The sequence below is a fragment of the Miniopterus natalensis genome, chromosome 8 (assembly GCF_054644295.1).
Source record: "Miniopterus natalensis isolate mMinNat1 chromosome 8, mMinNat1.hap1, whole genome shotgun sequence".
Classification (NCBI taxonomy): Eukaryota; Metazoa; Chordata; class Mammalia; order Chiroptera; family Miniopteridae; genus Miniopterus; species Miniopterus natalensis.
The window spans coordinates 21,837,131-21,859,904 of NC_142088.1; the positions used below are offsets into that span (position 1 = coordinate 21,837,131).

At 33.5% G+C, this 22,774-nt stretch overlaps 1 protein-coding gene across 6 annotated transcripts in view; it reads right to left on the reverse strand.

Moving 5' to 3' along the window:
- NBEAL1 (neurobeachin like 1) overlaps positions 1-22,774 on the reverse strand; it is a 120,848-nt gene that overhangs the window by 45,220 nt on the left and 52,854 nt on the right. For all 6 annotated transcript variants that reach the window (XM_016208881.2, XM_016208882.2, XM_016208879.2 and 3 more), the window contains 12 exons: positions 21,557-21,715; positions 19,963-20,122; positions 18,954-19,042; positions 16,158-16,733; positions 15,639-15,814; positions 13,994-14,147; positions 13,565-13,693; positions 8,984-9,289; positions 8,746-8,895; positions 6,681-6,838; positions 1,646-1,770; positions 619-745 (listed from right to left, as the gene is read on the reverse strand). In XM_016208881.2, coding sequence (XP_016064367.2) covers positions 619-745; positions 1,646-1,770; positions 6,681-6,838; positions 8,746-8,895; positions 8,984-9,289; positions 13,565-13,693; positions 13,994-14,147; positions 15,639-15,814; positions 16,158-16,733; positions 18,954-19,042; positions 19,963-20,122; positions 21,557-21,715 — 2,309 coding nt within the window. The remainder of the gene's footprint in view (positions 1-618; positions 746-1,645; positions 1,771-6,680; positions 6,839-8,745; positions 8,896-8,983; positions 9,290-13,564; positions 13,694-13,993; positions 14,148-15,638; positions 15,815-16,157; positions 16,734-18,953; positions 19,043-19,962; positions 20,123-21,556; positions 21,716-22,774) is intronic.

The following is a 22,774-nucleotide window of genomic DNA, read 5'->3' on the forward strand; positions in this document are numbered from 1 at the left end:
ATTACTTCCTGAGGGAGATTTGGTAATTTGTATCTTTTAAGAATTTATCCATTCCATATAAGGTCACAAATTTATTGGCATAAAGCTGTCATTAGCATTTTTTTTAAATCATTTTAATATTTGTAGCAGTATCTCCTCTTTCATTCCTGATACTGGTAATTTATGTTGTTTTTCTTTCTTTCCTAACCAGTATTGCTAGATGTTGTTTTGTTATCTGTTTTTTAATAACCAGCTTTAGTTTTCTTTTATCTTTCTTTTTGTTTTTTGTTTTTATTTTCCATGAATTTCTTCCACTTGCAAAAGAATTAAATTTCATGTTGTATCTTCCGTCTAAACACAGCTTTAGCCATATACTATAAATCTGATGCTACATTTTTATTATCATTCAACTCAAATACTTTCTAATTTCAAGATCCAGCTTCAAGTTATCCCAGTTCTAAGAAGCCTTCCTCAATAATCTCAGTTAACAATGATACACTCCTAACAGCTGATCCGCATTAACTGTTGGTCCCTGGAAAGGTATAGTATTAAAATTTCAAGCAAGTTATCTTCCACAATTTTACAATCCTATTTCTCAGAACAAAATAATTTTAAATTCTTTCAAGTACATATACATACATATTTACTCTGGCTGTTATTTCCTCTTCAGAAAGATCTAACTTATCTTCCTCCATATCACTAACTTTTACTTGTTTCACTACTTCCAAAAGCAAAGAATCACTGGAAGGCTGTGAGTGTTGGACACCTGTTTAAAAACAAAATATCTATTAAAAACAAAGTTAAAAAATCATAGTATAGCTCTTCTGTTATTTCTGACTGTTAATTACATGATAAGAATGTGCATTACAAGTAAAGAAGGTACTTAGCTCTCTTGATTAATTCTATGGCATCAACTCTATTGACCATTAAGGCAATTTTTAAAACATTTAAAAACTGGTACTAATTTCATCTGTAACTTAGTCACTAAACACAGTAGAACATATTGGACACAATGGAACACAGGTGGCTATGGTAAAGTAACTACAATTTAGTATACACACGACTGGCCAGTGACTCTTAATATTTGGGGCTATTTCACAGACCTCTCTTCCAAAAGGGAGAAATGCCAAGTTAGATGGTTAGAAAAGAATGGTTTCCTAAAGAATTGTAGAAACTCTTTAAAATCTGTTTCAAATTACTGCTGGGCTATGTATTTTTAAGCACTTTTTCCTAGAAAAAGACATTGGCCCATCTAAGATACTAAGTATCTAGAGTTCCGTAACAACATGTTATAAAAGAAAGGCCTAAAATTGCTAAGAATTCTAGATATATTTAACATCAGCCTCAGGGTTGGTAAGCAAAACTAAGGGGAAAGGACGATTATTTCAATGTACCGTAATGGATATTAGAGACAACACATTTCTTATCAATTACAGTATAATTTTATGGTTTTAAATTATGTTACTGCTTGAAAAATTACAACCAGTTTAAATAGGAAGTCATATTTAGGCCAAAGGTAACAGAATTTAACATATATAACCATTTAAATATCAATTCTAAAACATCACCCTTCTTTCATGAGTAAATAATTTTGAAACAATAAAAACCAACCCCACCAACAACCTTACTATCTTCAACAAATAAATAAATAGCCATCGGAACTCACCTAGATTATCTCTCAAAGCACTAGCTTCATCATGGGTCTTGAAGTTATAATTTGGCACCAGTTTAAGTCTCATACGCGAATAATTTTCTACATTAGCTAGTTTCCAGTGAATTGGATTTTGTTTCCTATGGACATTCATAAGTAAACACATAAAATTATTTACCTTAAAGTTACAAAGATTGAAACAGAATTAGAAAGTATCAGGTACTTTATATGTGTTTAACATCATTTTATAAAAACATTCACATTCATTAACTCAGTTGAACCAAAAACATTAGTGAAAGAAAACCAATGTGAGTATGCATAGCTAGTTTATACATGAGGTATCTAAGACCACATAATTTTTTGGTGTGTAAAATGCCATGTGGTTTACAGGTACCAGAAGTAAGATCTGAACATAAATCTTCAGTTTAATATCTTTTAATTCTTTCACTGTTGTATGGAAGTTTTTAAGTAGCTATACAAGTTTATTCCAAATACAGTTTTCAAAATAAAATAATTTTATTACAAATAAAGATAATGTAATTGCAAATGGATCAAAGATCTAAATATAAGAGTTAGAACGCTTAGAAAAAAAGATGGGGTAAATCTTCATGATCTTAGAGTTGAGAATGGTTTCTTAAATATATTATCAAAAACACAAGCAACAAAATAAACAAACTGGACTTCAAAATTCAAAACTTTTGTGCACTAATGGCCACTATCAAGAAAGTGAAAAGACAGCCTACATATTTGCAAATAATATATCTAATAAAGACCTATTATTGAGAATACAAAAAACTCTTACAACTCAAGCACGAAAAGTCAAACAATCCAATTTAAAAAATAGGCAAAGGACTGGAATAGAGATATCTCCAAAGAAGACATATAAAACTGGCCAACAAGTAAATAAAAAGATCCTCGATTTTCATTAGTCATTAGGTAAATTTAGCATCATAAGGTATCACTTCACATCTACTAGGATAGTCGTAATTTAAAAATTGGAAAATAACAAATACTGGTAAGATTGTGGAGAAATGAAATCCTCAAGTATTGCTAATGGAAATGCAAAATGGTGCAGCTGCTGCGAAAAACAGTCTGGCCACTCTTCAGCAAGTTAATCATAGAATTATCACATGACCAGCAAATCTGTTCATAGGTATATACTCAAGAGAATTGAAAACAGGTACTGAAACAAACATCTGTTCACAAATGTTCATAGCAATGTTACAATGTTATTCACAATAGCCACAAGGAAAACAACCCAAATGTCCATTACCTGATGAATGAATACACAAAATATGGTGTAAAACCATACAATGGAAAATTAGTTGGCCATAAAAAGGAAAGAAGTACTGATACATACTACAATATAATGAAAACATGCTAAGTGAAAGAAGCCAGATACAAAATGCCATATATTATATGATTCCACTTTTAAGAAATATTCAGAATAAGCAAACCCAGAGTCAGAAAGCAGACTGATGGTTGTCAGGGACTGGGGGAAGGGATAATTGGCAGTGACCACTTAATGGGTCCAGGATTTCTTTTTGATGTGATGAAAATATTCTGAAGCTGGACAGTGGTGACGATTATACAACATGTACTTAATGTTACTAAACTGTACATTTTTAATAGTTAAAATTTTATGTTTTACCAAAATTAAGAATGACTATAAAAATATATTACATCACATAATATTATATTATGTGATATTACTTAGGATCAAGTAAAATAATTGTAAAATATTCAAGCACAAAGGATCACTAACCCTAGCTCAAAGAGGTAGTGTCAGGAAGACAGAAGTAATCTGATTCAAAACAAACTCTTTATCATAGGGTAAAATGAAAGGAAATAAATCCATGGTGGAAAATATATAAAGCTCAAAAATATCAGACCTATAATTCAGAAAAGACAAATTAATTAAAAGCAACCTTTTATAAAAAAAACTTTGTGTTTTGAGGAGGGATAAAGAGATAAGAACAACAGGCTTTACTCTTAAGGAGCAGAGTTTGGGAGATACATATACAAACTACACCACAATTCAGAAAGCAAAGAATTCTAATGGTACCAATAAAAACCAATTCATGCCCTAGCAGGTTTGGCTCCATGGTTAAAGCATCAGCCTGCAAACTGAAGGGTAATAGGTTTGATTCTGGTCAAGGGCAACCACCTCGGTTGCAGGCTTGATACCTGGCCTCAGTCAGGGTGGGAGGCAACAAGTGGGATGTCTATATCTCCCCCTCCCTTCCACTCTCTCTAAAAAATTCAATGGAAAGAATATCCCTGGGTGAGGATTAGAAAAAAAACACAACAATTCAAGTATATATCTTAATTATAATTATTTTTATCAATACCCCCAATTTGTATGTGAGAGAACTGAGGTTGAAAATGCCTCCTTTCCTAAGGTCATGGAGCTTATAAATGTCAGAGTTGAGACTTGAACCCCAGGACTTGAACTTCAGTAGCTCATTTGCTCTAACACTAGGGTCCTACTTTTCTCAATCTTCTTTCTCAGGGACAAAGATTCTCATCTGTAGATCCTGGGCATGCCTTGATTTCTGCATCCAGATTAATATTAACTGTGGACTTCTTGCTTACTGCCAAAGTCTTTTGCCACTGGATTCCACCTTACAAGCAAGACTTACTATGTGCTACTGACATCTGTCAATGAACTGGCATAGTCCTTTATTCTCCTGAAACCACACAGCCAGTTGGTAGGCTTCCCACAGCACCTGGAGATGCCAGTAGCTATTGTCATAGGGACCTTCTTTCTTATGCTAGAGCTCAGATGCTGGGTACATACAGTTTGTTCTTCAGCACCAGGACCAGAGGACAGCTCCAATAAATTCTGCACTGGGAAATACCACTGTGTTTCATCTGAAATAGCTCTTTCAGGACTGCAGTATAATAGTCAATTTTATATTTTTGGTTGTAAGTAAATGAAACAAAACTCAAACTTCTTATAAGCACATAAAACATATATTAGCTCTCATAACTTGCAAGTCTAGTGGTGCATTTGGTCTGGATCTCCACATGATGGGTGAGATGGCCGAGACTCACATTCTGTTAGCTTAGTGATCCCAAAAGACACAATCTACCCTGACAGCACCAGCAGCAAAGTCTCAGGAAAGAGTAATTGCCTGCCTTGAGTCTGTGGCACCTTTGTGGCACCTCACAAAAAGGAAGGGCTTTAGTACCAGGAGGAGGTAGTAGTGCTAGAGAGACAAAAATAACAGGGTTCCCTGTAGCTGGCATCATCAGGGGAACTCTCACAACCTACAAATAATCTGAGGTCTGTGGTGGGATAGAACCATCATTCCCCTTGGTAGTGCCTGAACTCAGCTTTCCAGAAGACTCAGCAAAAGCTCCAGATTATAATTCACCTACCTCCTCACTGTCTCTTCAATAACAAATAGGCCCCGGGACACATATGCAAACCAGGTCCAGAAATAGCCTAGGGTGCTTGAAAATACCCCAGGATTGGTATGCAAATAAAATCCTAACACTGAATCCAGGTTCCATTAATAACCTTCTCTCTACTATGCTTATAGTGCAGCCTATTCTATAATGGCTTCAAAGAATGTGTAGTAAATGAGTATTTTTAAAGAAAAAATCTCCTTTGTCCACATCCTCACCAGCACGTGTTATCTGTTGATTTATTGATGACAGCCATTCTAACAAGTGTGAGATGATATCTCATTGTGGTTTTAATTTGCATTTCCCAGACGATTAGTGATATTGAGCAACTTTTCATATGTCTGTTCGCCATCAGTATGTCCTCTTTCGAGAAATGTCTGTTCAGGTCCTCTGCCTATTTTTTAATTGGGTTGTTTTTTGGTGTTGAGTTATATAAGTTCTTTATATTTTTTAAATATTTCAAGAAATATACAGATTCAAAGCAAATATACAGATTCAAAGCAATCCCTATAGAAATACCAATGGCATTCTTCTCAGAATTAGAACAACTAATCCTAAAATTTACATGTAACCACAAAATCCCAAATAGCCAAAGAAATTTTGAGGAAGAACAAAGAGGAAGGTATAAATCTCCCTAATATCAAACTATACTATAAAGCTACAATAATCAAAACCACATGGTTACTGGTGTAAAAAGAGATATATAGGTCAATGGAATAGACAGCCTAGAAGTAAATACTCGCTTACACAGTCAATTAATCTACAACAAAAATGGCAAGGACATACAATGGGGTAAGTCTCTTCAACACGCAGTGCTGGGAAAATTGGGCAGATACATACAAAAAAATTAAACTGGGCCACTTTCTTACAACATAGACAAAAATAAATTCAAAATGGATTAAAGACTTAAATATAAAACCTGAAACCATAAAAGTCCTAGAAAAAACATAGGCAATAAACTCTTTGAAAATGGTCTTAGCAATATCTTTTTGGGTATGTCTCCTCGTGAAGGGTAACAAAGCAAAAATAAACAAGTGAGACTACATCAAACTAAAGTTTTTGCACGTGAAAAAACCAACAACAAAATGAAAAGACAACCTAATGAATGGCGGAAGATACTCACAAATGATACATACAATAAGTGATTAATATACGAAATACATAAGGAACTCAGATGCTATTTTAACTTGGATTTTAAAATTCACACGCTTGTGCAGCTGTGACTTGTGACTGCAATGTCTGCCAGCAATTTCTTTCCTCCACTGTTTATTTTCCAAAGGTCATCACTGATAACGGTTAAGTGCATTTCTTTTTGGTCTTAATCTTTGCATTTTACATACCTTGATGATATCCCATATATTTTGAATCTTTTTTAAAGTAATGATTGCATTAACATTTTCCAGACCTTTAAAAACTGTAAGCCTAATTCTAATCATGCATCATATTCCAAAAAAAGGATGTATAACCTCACAATTAATTTATTAAAAAAATAAATATATAACCCCTTCTCCCATCTCTCACATTCTTTTATAAACTGAACACTTTTTAAATTGGATCGAAGAGGCTATTGGCTTAAAAAGTTCTAGACCAGACTTCAAAAGAAAAAAAGGTTATTTAATAAATTATATACTCATACCTTTCAGCCCAAGGTCCCCTTTCACATGTAAGATAGACCTGTATTGCCTTCCAGCGTCTCAGAGTGGCTAACTGTTGACTGTTAAGTTGTTTAAGCATATTATTATACCTCAAGTTCTCTTGGCGTGCTTTTCGATTAAATGGCTCCACAAAAAATTCCTGAAAGAAACAGCAATAAATAATACCACTAACTCATCTATTTACAGGTATATTTTAAATTTTAATGCCATAACTTTAAAATTTTGACCCAATAAAATCATACAGTAAAAAAAAAGCTGGTAATCAATAGGATTTTCTTATTCTATTGGAATAAGTTTCTTTAATGAAGCATGATATGATTCTAGCAATAATTCACTTGCAGTTTTTAAAACTTAAGAAAATAAGCAAGAAGGAGCCTATGTTACGAAATAAACATGTATTTTTTATTTGGTCGTCTTTGTTTCATCGGTATTTTGTAGTTTTTAGCCTACCAATCATGTACATATTTTGTTAAATTGATACCTAAGTATTTCATTTCTTTTTAAATACTCTAAATAGTATTTTTTTTAATTTCAGTTTACAATTGTTTATTGTATGTTTATTGTTTCTGTATCTTAATACAGAAATATAATTGAATTTTGTGTACCGATCTTGTGTCCTTCAATCTTGCTAAACTAGTTAATTACAGGAAATTTTCTATAGATTATTTAGAATTTTCTACAAAGATAATCACGTTATCTGTAAATAGTTTTATTTCTTCCTTCCCAATGTAAATGTCTTCTATTTCTTTTTCTGTTCTTACTGCATTTGCTAGAACTTATAGCTCAACAGTGATAAGGAGTGGTGAGAGTAGACATTCCTGCCTAGTTATCTTCTCTGTCCTATAGAGAACACTCAGTTTTTCACCTTTAAATACCAAGTGAGCTGTAGGATTTTTATAGAGATTTAGGTAGTTCCCTTCTATTTCTGAGAGCTTTGATCACAAATGGATGTTGAATTCTGTCAAATACTTTTCTGCATCTATTGATATGATCATGTATGTTTTCTTGATAAATCTACTAATGTGGTCCATTCTACTGATTATCAAATGTTGAACCATCCTTGCAATCCCAAGATAAACTCCATCTGGTTGTGATATATTATTTTTTCATATATTGCTGGATGTTTTGCACCTATGTTCCTAAGGGATATCGGTCTGTAGTTTTTTTGTACTATTTTGTATGACTTGAACATGAGGGTAATATTGTCCTCATATAATGAATTGGGAAGTGATCCCATTTTTTTTATTTCTGAAGAGATTGTGAGGAACTGGAGTAATTTCTCCATTACTTTCGTAAAATTTGCCAGTGAAACAACCTGTGTCTGAAGTTTTACCCTTTTAGAAGTTTTGTTTTTTTGTTTTTTTTACCAATAAATTCAATTTCTTTACCAGATAGAGGACTATCCATGTTGTCTACTTATTATTGAATTAGTTTTGGAAATTTGTACTTATCAAGAAATTGATTCACTGCATTTAGGTCATCTTATTTATGTTCATAGATTGGCTTGTAGCAGTCTTTTTTTATCACGTTAACCTTTGTAGAGTCAATGGTGATACCTCCCCTTTCATTCGGGTATTGGTAATTTTTCACTTTTGTTTTTCTGCTTTGTAAATCTGGCTAGAAATTTATCAATTTTATTGATATTTTGAATAACTAGATTTTTATTTCATTGATTTTCTCTGTTTTTCTCTTCCAATTTCATTGACTTAGAAACTAATTTAGATTAGATTACGTTTCTTTTTCTAGTTTAAGTTGGAAACAAATTATTAATTTGAGGCCTTTCTTCTTTTCTAATATACATATTTTGTGCTATAAATTTCCCTCTAAGCACTGATTTATACCCAGACTCCTTAGAGAAACCTATTATCAGCTTAATAGGCTTTTTACATAATCACTATTAAATTTTTTTCACTGCTCAATGTTTTCCTTCCAATTCTGAAGTAATTTCAGACAGATGGAAATACTATTTGTTTTCAAAGTTCAGACTTGATATTACTTGAAATCAATGTAAAAAAACTAGATACTAAAAGCACTTAACAGTTTTACCTGGAACTTGAGCTTGCTTTCTCCTCCTTCCCGGTCTCTTTTATGCATATTCACCATTAAGGCTTCGTAACAATCCTTCCAATAAAGTGCCATGTTCTCATGACCATCATAAAATGTATGGGTTTCATACTGCTTCATATAAGGTATAATCTTATAAAAATATATACACAAAATTTAATATATACTTCTATAAAAATAAGTTAGCAGAAAAATCTCACTCAAAAAAGATAAAACTTACATATTTTTCAATGTAAACTTGCCATTCATTTGAACTGCAATATTCTTGAAAATCTTCAAAAAATGAGGAACTACCATTGGTAAAAGGTAAAGAAGGCAGGTGCAAGTTCATGAAGAGAAGATCATAAATTTTGGAAACCAGGGTACGGACAAGGGGAATCAGAAATGAGTAGATTTCCGTCTGTTCCTTGATTGATTGACTTAGAACATGTTCTAGCTTTCCTAAAATATAACATGCTTCATCCTGATTTTCAATCACTTTGGTCTGCAGAAGGGTGTTTAGCTTAGCTGATGCCATTGCACAAACCTAAAGGAAAATAGGTGAGATAGAGCAGAATAAAGCCAACATTTAGTGATAGCAAAAGTTTTTTCACTCTTCTTAAAGTTTTTTTTAAAGAAATTATAAATGTATTACATGTTTAATTTGTAATAAACAGTAAAGCTGTGGTGGATAATTAATCATTCAACAGCCATTCCACTTCTCATAGTCTGCAAGGATGGGGGAATGATTCCATCTCTAGGTTTCAGTAACAGGTTGGAAAGGTTAAAAGCCAAACAGGATATCCAATCCCTTGCCACAGTGACTAGTTCAGTCAACTCACATCATTGTCTTTGTCAAAGGGATTCATTCAGGGATAGCCTTATCAGTGCAAGTTCAGAATTTTTACATAATAACTGCTACGAAATGTGAAGGGTCTCAGAATTTATCTCACCTCCAAGCTAAAATGTTAGCCTACCACAGTTTCATAGATACTGGCAGAAGACATTAGACTCCTGGGTAGGAAACAAAGATCTACAGCATTAGTAACAGCCAGAATATCAGTGTTTACCTCGATTCCCCAAACTGCAATTCCCACCATGAGAGATGAACAGGACTAGATGATGCCTGCATGCACAGTGGTTGCATTACAGGAGAGGAACCCCGAGCACAGGGAACTCAAATCTTTTATATGGGGCAGTAAGCGCATCTAAACATTGCCTGGGAGGGAGACATTATCTTTATTATGCTTGACAGTACACAGACCTGCTTTTTGCTCTGGAGGGAAGACATGATCTCTGTCTTCCAAAGTTGTTCACTATACATGCATCCTCAGAAAGACTATTCATAACAAAGGCATCCAGTGTCTCTATTCATAAGATATGCAGAAACACAAAAGATCCATGAAGAACTATCTACTGTAGGAAGAAGCACTCCCTTTCTCTGGATATGAATAAGGAAGCATGTAGCCCCAAAAGCTGTTGGTAGCCATACTGTGACAATAAGAGCAGCCAAGCTTAGGACCAAATGACATATGATGGAGAGCAGTGCTGCAAGAACAACAAATAAATGTAACTGGACCTTCAACTGAATCATGCCTTAATCTCATCTTAACTATGGAATTTTGAATTACATGAGTCAATAAATCTAAATAAGTCAGTTGGACTTGATGTTTCTGCTATTTGGAATCAAAAGTATTCTAATACAGGTACACAGGTACAGGACAGGCAGGTACAAAGGAGACCAAATACTTGATCAGAAATCTAATTATCCTGCGCTAGCCAGGTAGCTCAATTGGTTAGAGCATCATCCCAATACACCAAGGCAGCGATTCGATCCCCAATCAGGGAACACACAAGACTCAACCAGTGAATTCATGAATAAGTAGAACAACAATCTCTCTCTCAAATCAATAAATAAAAAATAAAAAGAAATCTAATTATCCTTGAAGTTCCCAAGGAAAATACATATTCCAGGCACAAATCCATGCAAATACCCCATATTGCTATTAAGCTTTGACCTCAAACTCCAACACAGAAAGGTAAATGAGGTCACAAAAGGGCCTCCTTTTGTCTACGATAAAGATCTAAAATTTAAGACCATATCAAGACAAATGACATAAAGTGTCTCCTCCCTTAACTCTAAATCCCAATTCTGAATTGTATTACTTTCAAAATTTTAAATAGCAGGAGAAAAAATAGAAATTATTAGAACCTGACATCACTTCAAGAATGCATTTGTGCCAAAAGCTAGTCTGACCTGTGTGCACAGGTCTTTACGGGCCAAAAAACAAGAGACAGCGGGCATTCTCTCCATGCAAGCCTTGAAGAAGCAAACAACACTGGAGGAAACAATCTCTGAGAAGGCTCAAAACTTTAACTTTTCTACTTTTAACTTGAGCTTTTACTACTAATGAAGCTTCTCTACCCTCCTCAGATTTTCTCCAAACCCCATCATTTTAGTCTGTGAATCTGACTAAAGAAGATTAATTCTAACAGAGGCCAACAAATGTAAGAAAAAAAGTCATACGTTTTCCCATCAATCAGGAAATATGAGTGCTAGTATTCTGGGATTTCATGTTATGTGTTTTTTAAAATACTGTTTATATAAAAAGTGGAATATTCAGTGCTTTGCTTTTAATTTAATATTATGGTATAAAATAAATATAAGTTTATATGTTTATTTAAAAGTATAAAGAGATTTTTAATAAATACAAAATAATTTAGTTGACCACTAAGTTATTTCTCAGTCACCTGAGAAAGTACAAAATATACTGATGCCCTAGTTCCCCATTTCTGATTTAATTACTATGGGTAATGCTCCACAAAGGTATTTAGAAAAAGCTCCTCCACCACAGGCTGAGCTAAGACAACTGGGAGAGTAGAGACCCAGACAAACTAGAGACCATGTATTGCATCTAAATAAATGCAGCTTTCCAAACAACCACCCAGTCTCACGTTAGAGACAAGCTAGAAATCTTGATGTTTATGTAAAATTTCCTAATACTTAAAACATTGGAAATTAGCTAATATGTGCCAAGCAAAGGAAGTTTGCTAGCAAGATTCATTTTGCAAGCAGTTCTATTAAAACTTCTATAAGGGAAGAGGTTCCTTTCCCAGCCTTTAACATGCACAACCTCAGGAATATATTCTTTCATTTTAGAAAGAATGAAATTAAACAACTGGCTAGTGAGAAATGGTTTAAATCACTGACTACTGGTAGGTAGGATCGGTCTCATCTATAGGTGCTGTACTCATTTATTTGACAAGTATTTCTAGAGCCCGACTATGAGACACGCACTGGATATTTAATGTTGAACAAACCAAAGAAATAGACATTTTATTTAGTAAAATTTCATCACAGAGAAAAACACCGAGGGTGACTAAGTGGAACAAAACAGAGTCCTAATATCTGAAATAAATAACTACCCAGCACGCAGGCTGTGACAACTGCATTAGTAGTCATCAGGTTAACATTCATGAAAAAGCCAAAACATCTATTCTCAGTCTACTTCTAGGTACAGAAGAAAAGAATACTACAATGAATATCTATGTGTACAAAGGCTGTCAGTATTTCAGATTACTATCTTAGCATATAGTTTCAGAGCATAATTACTAAACAAAGAGTATAATGTTTTACAGGTTCTAGTTCATATACTTTTAAATTGTATTTAAAAGGCTTCACAATTCAAACTTCTACCATCTATAAATTACACTGCCCATTTTCTTGTTTACCTTTTCTCCAATTTCCATGTTTTTTAACAATGAATTTGTGTTACTTTTATGACAAGAAAAAACTATCTTTAAAAAGTTAGTAACATGGAGAAGTGAGTTTGATATAATCGTGAAAGAGAAAAAACACAAATTTATCAAAATATTGATGATTCCAATCATCTAAAAAATACATGCATAGAAAAACACTAAAATAGTTATTTTCTTTTAGGCTATGAGATAATGAATATGTTATTTATTTTTTCCTCTTTATGCTTTTGTATATTTCCCACAATGAGCTTGTGTTACTTTTATGATTAGGGAGGAAAAAAATCTATTGAAAAGTATGCCCTTTTTGAAACAGAGCAACCTTATGAAATTTTAACCCCCTCATGCTCTTATCAATATTATATCAAGTTTATGTATATCAGAAACCACCTTCAACCAGATGCCCCCTGAACCCCAAGTACTTAAAATTCTAATACCAAAAGAAAATAAAAAGGGCCAGGTAAATAGCTAGTGGGATATATGTCATGACCCAGTTTATCATAAGTATCCAATGTAAATATAAAGATGACAGACTAAAATTAATATGAAATTTTTCCAACATTTAAAATTTTTTATTTTTAAAACAGAAATGAGAAATATTCCTTTGGTATATATTTTATTTCTTTTTTTTGGAAACCTAGCACAATGCTAATACTTGGTAGATATTCAGTAGGTGTTTGATGAATTAGTGGGTTAGAAGAGTAACAGAAAATGATTTTTAAATAACTTAAAAAAATGACTTTCCTAAACTGTAAATCCTAAAATGCACATGTAATAAATAGTCTGTGCAAGCAGGATAGCTCCTAGCTGCACTAAATATAGATATGAGCAATGCCTTCTAATATAAGCTATGTATAAATACTTTAAAAGGAAACCTTGTAATTGATACCAAGTCATAAACATTAGGAAGAAATAATTAGCTGACTCACAAAACTGAAAGTAGAATAAATCATAAATATTTTGGAATAAAAAAATTAAAATACTGATAACATATTATTTAGTTATCACACAAATAATTCCTATATTCCTTGCAAGTATAGAAAATAATGTAAAAGAATTGACAAACCTGTAAATTACCCCTTTCAATAAATCCTAGAAGCAACTGGATTTGAATTTGAGAGAGCTTTACCCATAATGGACTTTCAGAATAGCAAACTGACAGAGAGTCGAAGAGCAGCATCATATCCTCTAAAAGCTATTGCAAAGGAAAAATTGAAAAGGAAAAACATTTAGTTCTTTAATTTACTGATGATGACTTTTTCCCAACACTAATACAAATCATAAGCATTTCAAAACTAGTTCAATGTACAGTTAGTAAAAGTCAAAAGATTTATCCTAGTAGCAAGCTAACAAAATCTGTGACTATCACATCTTATCCATGGTTATTTGCATCTGATTAAATATCAATACTCAGAAAAGAGGGGATACAAAATTTCTTTGTTTAAATAAAGTCCTTCATTACCAAAGAAATGATTTCAAAGAGATATTACTATACCTTCTCATTCCACGTGTTTGAATTAACTAGTCCCTCAGACTGCAGAAAGTCCTGTATGATCAACATGAGTCGGAAGGCGTTTTCAGCAGTTACTGGATTAGTTTTTGCTTCTCTGTTTTCTGTGACTGCCCATTCTAACATCTTCTGCAGCAAACTAAGTGTAAAATAAAATCCTCTTAAAACCATTTTAAACTTAGAAAAATAGTAGGACATTTTTTTAAAGTTATTATTAAATAAGACTGTATCTCCAAAGATACACTATCTCTGGCAGGCATAATAAAACACTTGGATAGAATTTAATAACAATGAAGCAATTTTTTCATCTTTGGAGTATCTTTTTAACTAATTTTAGAGAGGAGAGGAAGGAAGAGGAGGGAGACAGAAATATCCATGTGAGAGAGAAACATCAATCAGTTAACTCCAGCACGTACCCCAATCAGGGATCACACCAGCAACCTGGAAATGTGCCCTGATTGGGAATCAAACCCATGACCCTGTGGTGCATGGGCTAATGCTCCAACCAACTGAGCCAGACTGGCGAGGGCTGGAGAATCTATTTTAATATACCTAATACTAAATGGCAAAGTAAAAGTTATCTGTTGACTATTAAAAAGTTATGAAAATAATTCACATTCAAATCTCCATGAAATACTTAAAAGTTTCTTTAAAGCTGAAATTGGAAAGGTTAGAAAAGGGAGTCTTATTATGCCTTATAGCGGGTCAAGCTCTGTGGAAAAACAAAGAAGTAAATCTCTCCTAGTGTGCTACTGTTAGTGTTCTATCTTATGTAGTGAACTCAATGCTTTAGAGAAGTAATTTTCATGAAAACACTACTCTCCTCCCTTAGCATTCAAACACTTAAATATAGACAAGCCCATAGAACACAAGCACCAAGTGCTTAGATACTGCAGAAAACTATTTTTTGTTACACGTTTTTATTAATTTCAGAGAGAGGAAGGGAGAGAGAGACAGAAACACCAATGATGAGAGAGTCACTCTTTGGCTGTCTTCTGGACACCCTCTGCCGGGGATCAAGCCCACAACCAGGGCATGTGCCCTAACCGGGAATTGAACCTCGATCTCCTAGATCATAGGTCAGTGCTCAACTGCTGAGCCATGCCAGCCAGGCTACAGAAAACAATTTAAACAAGGAATATATAATGTCTTAAAACCCAAGTTAATTTAAGATTTAGCCCTAGCTGGTTTTGCTCAGTGGTTAGAGCATCGGCCTGTGGACTTAAAGGTCTCGGGTTTGGTTCCGATCCAGGGCGCATACCTCGGTTACAGGTTCGATTTTCACCCTGGTTGGGGTGCATGCCGGAGGCAGCCAATCGCTGTCTCTCTCTCTCACATTGATGTTTCTCTCTCTCTCTCTCTTACTTCCACTCTCTCTCTGAAAAGCAATGGAAAAAATATCTTCATGTGAGGATAAACAAAACAAAACAACAAAAAAAGATTCGTCTCTTCACATTGGAGCTAGTTTTGGATTTCTCTCTAGATCCTAATAGAATGGCAACAGACAGAAAAGGGGCTAAAAACAAAGTTTTTCTCTGCATCTACTGAATACAGGATAAATGTTCAATAAAAAGTCTTAGACTCCTGCGCACTCCAAGAAGAGAGGGGGAGTAACCAACCCAATGCTTACATTAGTTTTATTTCATCTGATGGTCGAAGTAGCTCACTGGATATTCCTGATTTAGTTAGTGCCGAAAACACTTGTCCCCGTTCAATCCAAGTACTATCATCAGACTTTTCTAGTCCTTTACACATTACATAGATCAAAATATTTGTCAGTAATTGAAGAAGCTCCTCCTCACACCTCTATAAAAAATATAAAGTAATATTAAATTACTGGAGGGAGGGGGTGTTAAAAGCACATAAGAACCATCACATATACTGACTGTAATCCTTTAACATATTAAAGTGTCTGGATGAACTTGGAACTTTACTAGTAGGTCCTACAGAGATACAAGGATGACTAAGACACTGCCTGTGTTCTCAAGACACACATAATTTAGTGACTTATAGGCTTCTAATATCTTAGGTAATGAGACTTAGAACATGAATATAAAATGAAATTGTTAATTACACATTTCTAAGGATTAGAAGTATTTAATAGACATATAAAAATAAAAATAGTATTTGGACAAATAAGGTATTTTACCTCTTGGCTTTCAAGTAAAGAGAAGTCATCACTAAAGCCCGTATCATTTGTGATGCTGCTTTCTTTGTCAGATTGCACAGAAAATGATTTAGAAGACTCTATCGGGGATGGCGTGCTAGGCAAGCTATCTGGCATTTGACTGCCACTGTCACTCAGTTCACATGAGTCAATTCCACTGAGATCTAAACTCAAATGTGAAGGGTTATTGTGCCAGAATTCTTCCTGATTCTCTGATTTGAAAGACAATTCTCCCAAAGAGCTATCTTCTTGAAATAATGGTGTGTTTGAATCTAGAGAGTGTCTATCCTCCAAACTCCACTGATCAGAAGACAAATTAGCTGAGGCAAAAGAGCTGATTTTTTCATCATCTGTCTTTTCATCAAAGTTCCTCCTGATATCTTCAGCTGATATATTTTTATCATTGTCTTTCATTAAAACAGCCCTATTGTGCTTATGAAGAGTATTTCCATTTTCAAAATTTGCTTTAACAAAAAGCCTAACGAAAGTGTCTTGCCAACCCACTTGTTGAGATATTTGATGTGCTGCATCTGGCTGGGACTGTAAAATCTGTAAAATCTGCAAAGAGATTAAGAACACAAAATTCATCAAAAAGTACACAGTACTTGACATAAAAAACAATTTCTTTTCAGTTATTTTAATGACAAAGTAACTTAATGAGAAATGTTCAGAGGATATACTTTCAAAAGATTATGTTTTTGTTTTTTTAAAATATGTCTTTATTGATTTCAGAGAGAGGAAGGGAGAGGGAGAGAGAGATAGAAACATCAATAATGAGAGAGTCACTAATCAGCTGCCTCCTGCATGCCCTCCACTGGGGGTCAAGCCTGAAATCCAGGCATGTGCCCTGACAGAGAATTGAACCTCAATCTCCTGGACTATAGGTCGGTGCTCAACTGCTGAACTACACCGGCCAGGCAAAAGATTATGTTTTTAACTGGACTAGAAACTATTTGGAGAGCAAACATTATGTTTGTAACTAATCCACATATTTCATTACAAAGTAAGGATGTACTCAAATATGTGCTGAAAGATAAAAGAAAAAAGATAAATGATCCTCCACATGTCAACACACTCATGTTATTAATTTAATTTGGTTAGAGAGAAAATATAAATAGAATGAAGGTATATTTAAAATGTAATAAAGTTATATCCTCTTAACTAAATACTTCCCATGAGACTACTACATGTTTAGCAAATATTGAACATCTACGTAGCAGGCACAGTTCTCGTACTAGGGTTAGGGGAGTAGACAGGACACACAAGACTCTTGGACAGAACCTAAGTGCCCAAAAATAGTGTTTGCCCATCTCATTTTTTTCCCTAGACAAAGTTGATGGTTGTTTTTGTGAAAACATTTTTTCCATTCACTCTATAATGTGCAAACAAAACAAAAACAAAACTTTAATTCCAAAAAAACACCCTAATTCCAATAAAATGGAAGCTGCTATTTAAATAGAATAAGAAATTGAAATTAAAGAGTAGACACTGACATGGTAAAGTGTATGATCTCCACTACCCAACTGATTTCAGATTTTTGGGGAATAAAATAAGTTCTCAAACACTGTCAAATTTAGTTAAGATCTTTAAGACATTTTTAACACAAAGCCAATGAACTTCTACATAGGTGAAAAGAACTCTGGCTCCTGGCATTTAGAGCATCTCTTTTATCAGAATTTCTAACTCTGAGAGGTTTCATAGCAGGAGATGAATAATGTTGGTAGGAACTTCAATATTAATAGTTCTAATGTACACTGATGCTGATACAGAAAGTAATGAGGCACAATGACATGTGAAGTTTCTTTCTTCATTAATGCTATCAATCAGTGAGCTCCCATTACTCTATAGGTGCAGTATACCAATTCTTTTTTCTTCCAGATTAAGTTTTGCTTAGATAAAAACTAGGTTGCATGGACAGCTGTTTTTAATTGCACACTGAAAGGAAAGGATTAATTCACATGACCTGCTTCAAGGACAATATGGCAAAATTCATCAAAATGTAAACTCTAAATACCCTTTGATACAGAAATTCCATTTCACAGATTATGTCCTACAGATGTATCACCACAAAGAGATAAAGATATATGCAAAAAAATGTTCTTAATAGAAGTTTATTAACATGAAAAAAAGAGGAAACAACCTAAATGTCCATCAACAAGGAAGCAGATAATACTTTACAGAATAGTCAAAAAGTGAAAAATTATGTAGCCATAAAAGAGAAAGATATTTATCCACATTTACTGATGGAAAAATACTGTGAGATAATCAGGGAAAGATAGAAAAAAAAGCAAGGAAGCAAATTAAATACCAGTGGAGTAGAGAGGTTAGAATCTCAAGGAATAACTAGTTGTTGACTTAGTTAAAGGTTAAATGGGCGCACTGAAGGCAAATCATTGTTGGAATAGTCATAAATAGATTATAGAAAATTCTTTCCACAAAGTTCAAGTTTCAGAAACTTTAAAATACAGTAAATGAATTAGAAATGGCCACAATCATTGCAAGTTCTTAATAAAGAAACTATTCTCTGGTTATAAATGTTTGACTCTGAAAGGGCAGATTTCCAGGACCCCATGTAGGGCTAAGAAAAATAAATTCATATGTTGACTGCTTGTAAGTACATGAAGTTAATTCACCTCAAAAAAGGAAACTATAAAATCATGTCATTTATAAAATAATAGATATTAAAACTTATATCTGGTGCAAAGTACTCCATCTAAAAGTTATTCACAGTATAATGACACTGCTATTTTTAAAGTCTATCTTTAAAAGTTTACTAACCTTTCTGCAGATGACCACTCTGACATTTATGTATGTTCTGTGAGATATATATACCACAGATAACAGATCTTTGAAATTAATAGCAGGATCTGTGGTGGGGAAAAACAAAAAGTTAAAATTAAATTCCAGAGATAACCAAAGAAAGAAGTGTAAGTAATTAGTTATATAAATGCTGAAACAATTGTTTCATTTTAAATAGAAAGTACAGATATGTTTAAATTTTATGAAGACAATAGGTTTAGAATGTTTGACATCTTCCTGAGTAAACTGTAAATAATTACACTTTTCTTTTGATTGCCTGAACATACTGTCCATACTACTTGATCTCATACTATTATCTTTTTAAGTACGTTTTGTCTTATCAACAAAATGGTAAACCACTCAAGACAATCACTTTATCTTACAGCACGATACAAATTTTAGTTTTTAGTATGTACTAAAAAAAAGGTTTATAAGAAAAAGAATATCTGAAATTACTTTTAATTTTGCCTTTAAGAATTTAAGCTCCATAAAGAAAAAAGATAAAGTATTTTGTACACATTTTCTCTAGTGTCCTTTTCTTGTTATAGAGACTCAGTTATTTACTAATCACTCAGTCAATAAACATTAACTAAAGGCCTACAAAGTAAGGCCCTGTGTTAGTCCTAGGAAGAAAATAAAAGACAAAGGTACATAAGAAACAGTACCCAAGGGAAGCCTTGCTGAATCAAGTAACAGGTAATTTACAAAGCAATTTGAGGAAGGAAGGAAAAAGGACCTCAGGAAAAAAAAAATTGAGAAGCATCAAATAGAATTATGCTGCTATGAAAAACATTTCTTAAAAATAATCAATATTGCCCTGGCTGGGTGGCTCAATTGGTTGGAGCATCATCCCCGTACACACTGATGTTTGTTTGTTTCTATCTCTCTTCCCTCCCCCCACCTAAAAAAATCAATAAAAATATATCCACGGATGAGGATTAAAAAAATATTTTTAAAAAATCATCGGTATCATCAGCCTCAGTCATACCTGTATTTATGATCTGATTGGTGAGGTTTTTAATCAGAGAAGTATTAACAGGCGCTTCATTGAGAAGGAGTCCCAATCCTGAGTAGCCAACTTCTCTGAGTCGAATACGTTGTTTACTTCGTTCATAAACATTCGTGCATTTCAACATTTGTTCCATAACCTGGTCACAACAGTAACAGAGTCTTCTCAATATAGAGAACTAAGAACAATTAGTCACTTAGGTTAATATTGAATAAAATATTAGTGTAATATGTTTTCTGTAGCATAATTTTACTTCTTAAGTATTAAAAAAAACAAAACAAAAAACCACCACCACCACACAGCACTAATAGGGAGGAGTGCTCCATATCGTACTCATTCAAAAATAAATTTAAAAATAAATGAGACTAAAACACATCTGTATTAGAATAATTAATATGTTGAAAATTATAGTTTACAGTTATTTCTTATCAGATGAAAGAGATAATTTTTCTTTTAATGGCTAAGGGTGTAGGTGGAAACAAACCCTGTAGTTTGTAAGAGATACAAAGATGTGTTCTGAAAGATCTAGGTACTTCTAGATCAACCTAGAAATCCATTCATGTAACAGTTATTAAAATATCTTTTAATAATGAAGAAACAGTTTGTGAAGCAACCAATCCATATGCTAAAATGGGTGAATAAATTAGCAACCCCATACTTCTTGGAGATCAACATTTTTCAAAGTGAGATACTAAGACCACATATGGAAAGGTTAATCCTGAAAATAATATCATGAAAAATCCCTCAGAGGCCATTTTTGAAGAAATAACATTTAATCTCCATAAAGGAACACTTATATGATCCAATGCTTTAAAGAGTGGCCTCAGGGGTCACCATAACCAATACGCAAGAGACTATGTCAGACCATTTTTAGTGCACCTTTGTTTTCTAAAGTTTAGGGATCTCAAACATAGGCAATCCAAATATGACCCCATAAGTAGACTTTATAATGTAACACTAATGCTGTAAGAGGAAACAACTGTTATAAGGCAATTAAGCATAATAAACAGGAGAATAAATAAGGAAAAAAAGACTGCATTCAGCAGTAGAAATATGACTAACTCCTCCGTTTTTAGTTAACAAAAAAGGTAGAGTGGGTGGCTTCAGCAAAAGTTCAGAGTTTGGGATATTATAGATAGTTTGATAAAATACATTCTACATCCTTTGACAAGGAAGCCTCAGTTTCTTCATCTGTAAAATGGGGATGAAAATAATATCCACTTCATAAAGTTGTTGCAAGTGCCTGACAATAGTGAGTGCTACATGAGGTTAGTCATGATCTGCCACATAGACCTGTCATAAGTCAAAGTGGAGATGAGAGATTTTATATTGAGGATGATATGACAAACTACATTATCCACTGAAATGTACTAAATATAATTAGTTTTTTAATATGCAAATAACAAAACCACGAAAAATATATACCGAAACAAATGTGACAATTTATAGATAGAAGTAGATATGAAAAAAGAATTTATATTCATAGAACATATATATTCCAAGTAAATTCATATACCCTAACGGCCCCAAAATATAAAGACATTTAAAAAATGTACCTTAAAAAAAAAAGTACCTTAAAAATGATTTCCTTCAGTCTGTCAGAGTACTTCTGATTTAAGAGCAGGGCATAAAGTATGTCAGCACTTCCTGGTTCAAACAGCAATAAGAAAAGCTGACCTCTAGTTGGGCTGGTACGCAGAAGACTAAAGAGTATATCCAAAATTCCAACGAGCTTTTAAAATTAAACAGGACAAAACAAAAAACCACATTCATTATGGAAGCCAAATGAAATCATAAACCACAACCAGTTATTTAAATCCTACATACCCTAATATTCTAGCTTAACTCAACTATCTGATGTCTTCTGACCTGTGCCTTTCACTCCATTATGCTTTTGGTTTATTACATTTCCTTAGGTATATCTTCTCACTACTATATTTACCTGCTGAACTATACCTATCCCGTTTTGTCCACATGGAAAGCAATCTCTTCCATAAAGCCTTTCCTGGTCTCAACATGTAATACTCTGCTATGAAAACCTCATAGGACTTTGTGTCTCTCAGACAGATGTTACCATACTCTGTTTGTTTGTTTATTTCATAATTATTTATAAACTTCTCTTATTCACCCGATTCCATTAAGCTAAAAGTAAAAATGATAACTGATTCATCAATGTAAACCTACAATGCTGGTATGATATATTTTAAGTTTTCAATAAATAATTCTTTGAATTCACTAAGGAAATATCATTGGCAATTAATTATAGCAGGTGACAATAGAGCTATCAAAAAATAAGATGGCTACTCATTCTAAATAATAAGCTTTTGAAGTAGTCCAACCATACAGGAAAACTGGCAAAGTTAATTTATCTATATAATACTAATTATAAAGTCATGTAATCATTGAGTAAACAATGAGTATTTCATGATACAGGGAAAAATTTTGAATCAACATAAATTAAAGCTGCTCAAATTTGGTGTTGAGAGTGATATACAGAAAGAGCACAGAAACAACAGTAAATACACTCAGTTCTTCTAATCCCAGGTTTATCAGCTGTGTGACTTTTTAAGTTAAGTCACCTAATCTCTCTGAACATATATTTGCAAATGTACAAGTGGGAAGAGTAATTCCCAGTCTGTATATTTTATACCAGTGGTTCTCAAATTCTACCATGCGCCATAATCGCCTGGAGAGCTTGATTCAGCAGTATATTTTCATTTCTAAAAAGTTCCCAAGTAAAGCTGGTCAGGAACTATACATTGAGAACCACTGTGTTAAAGAATAGTTCTGA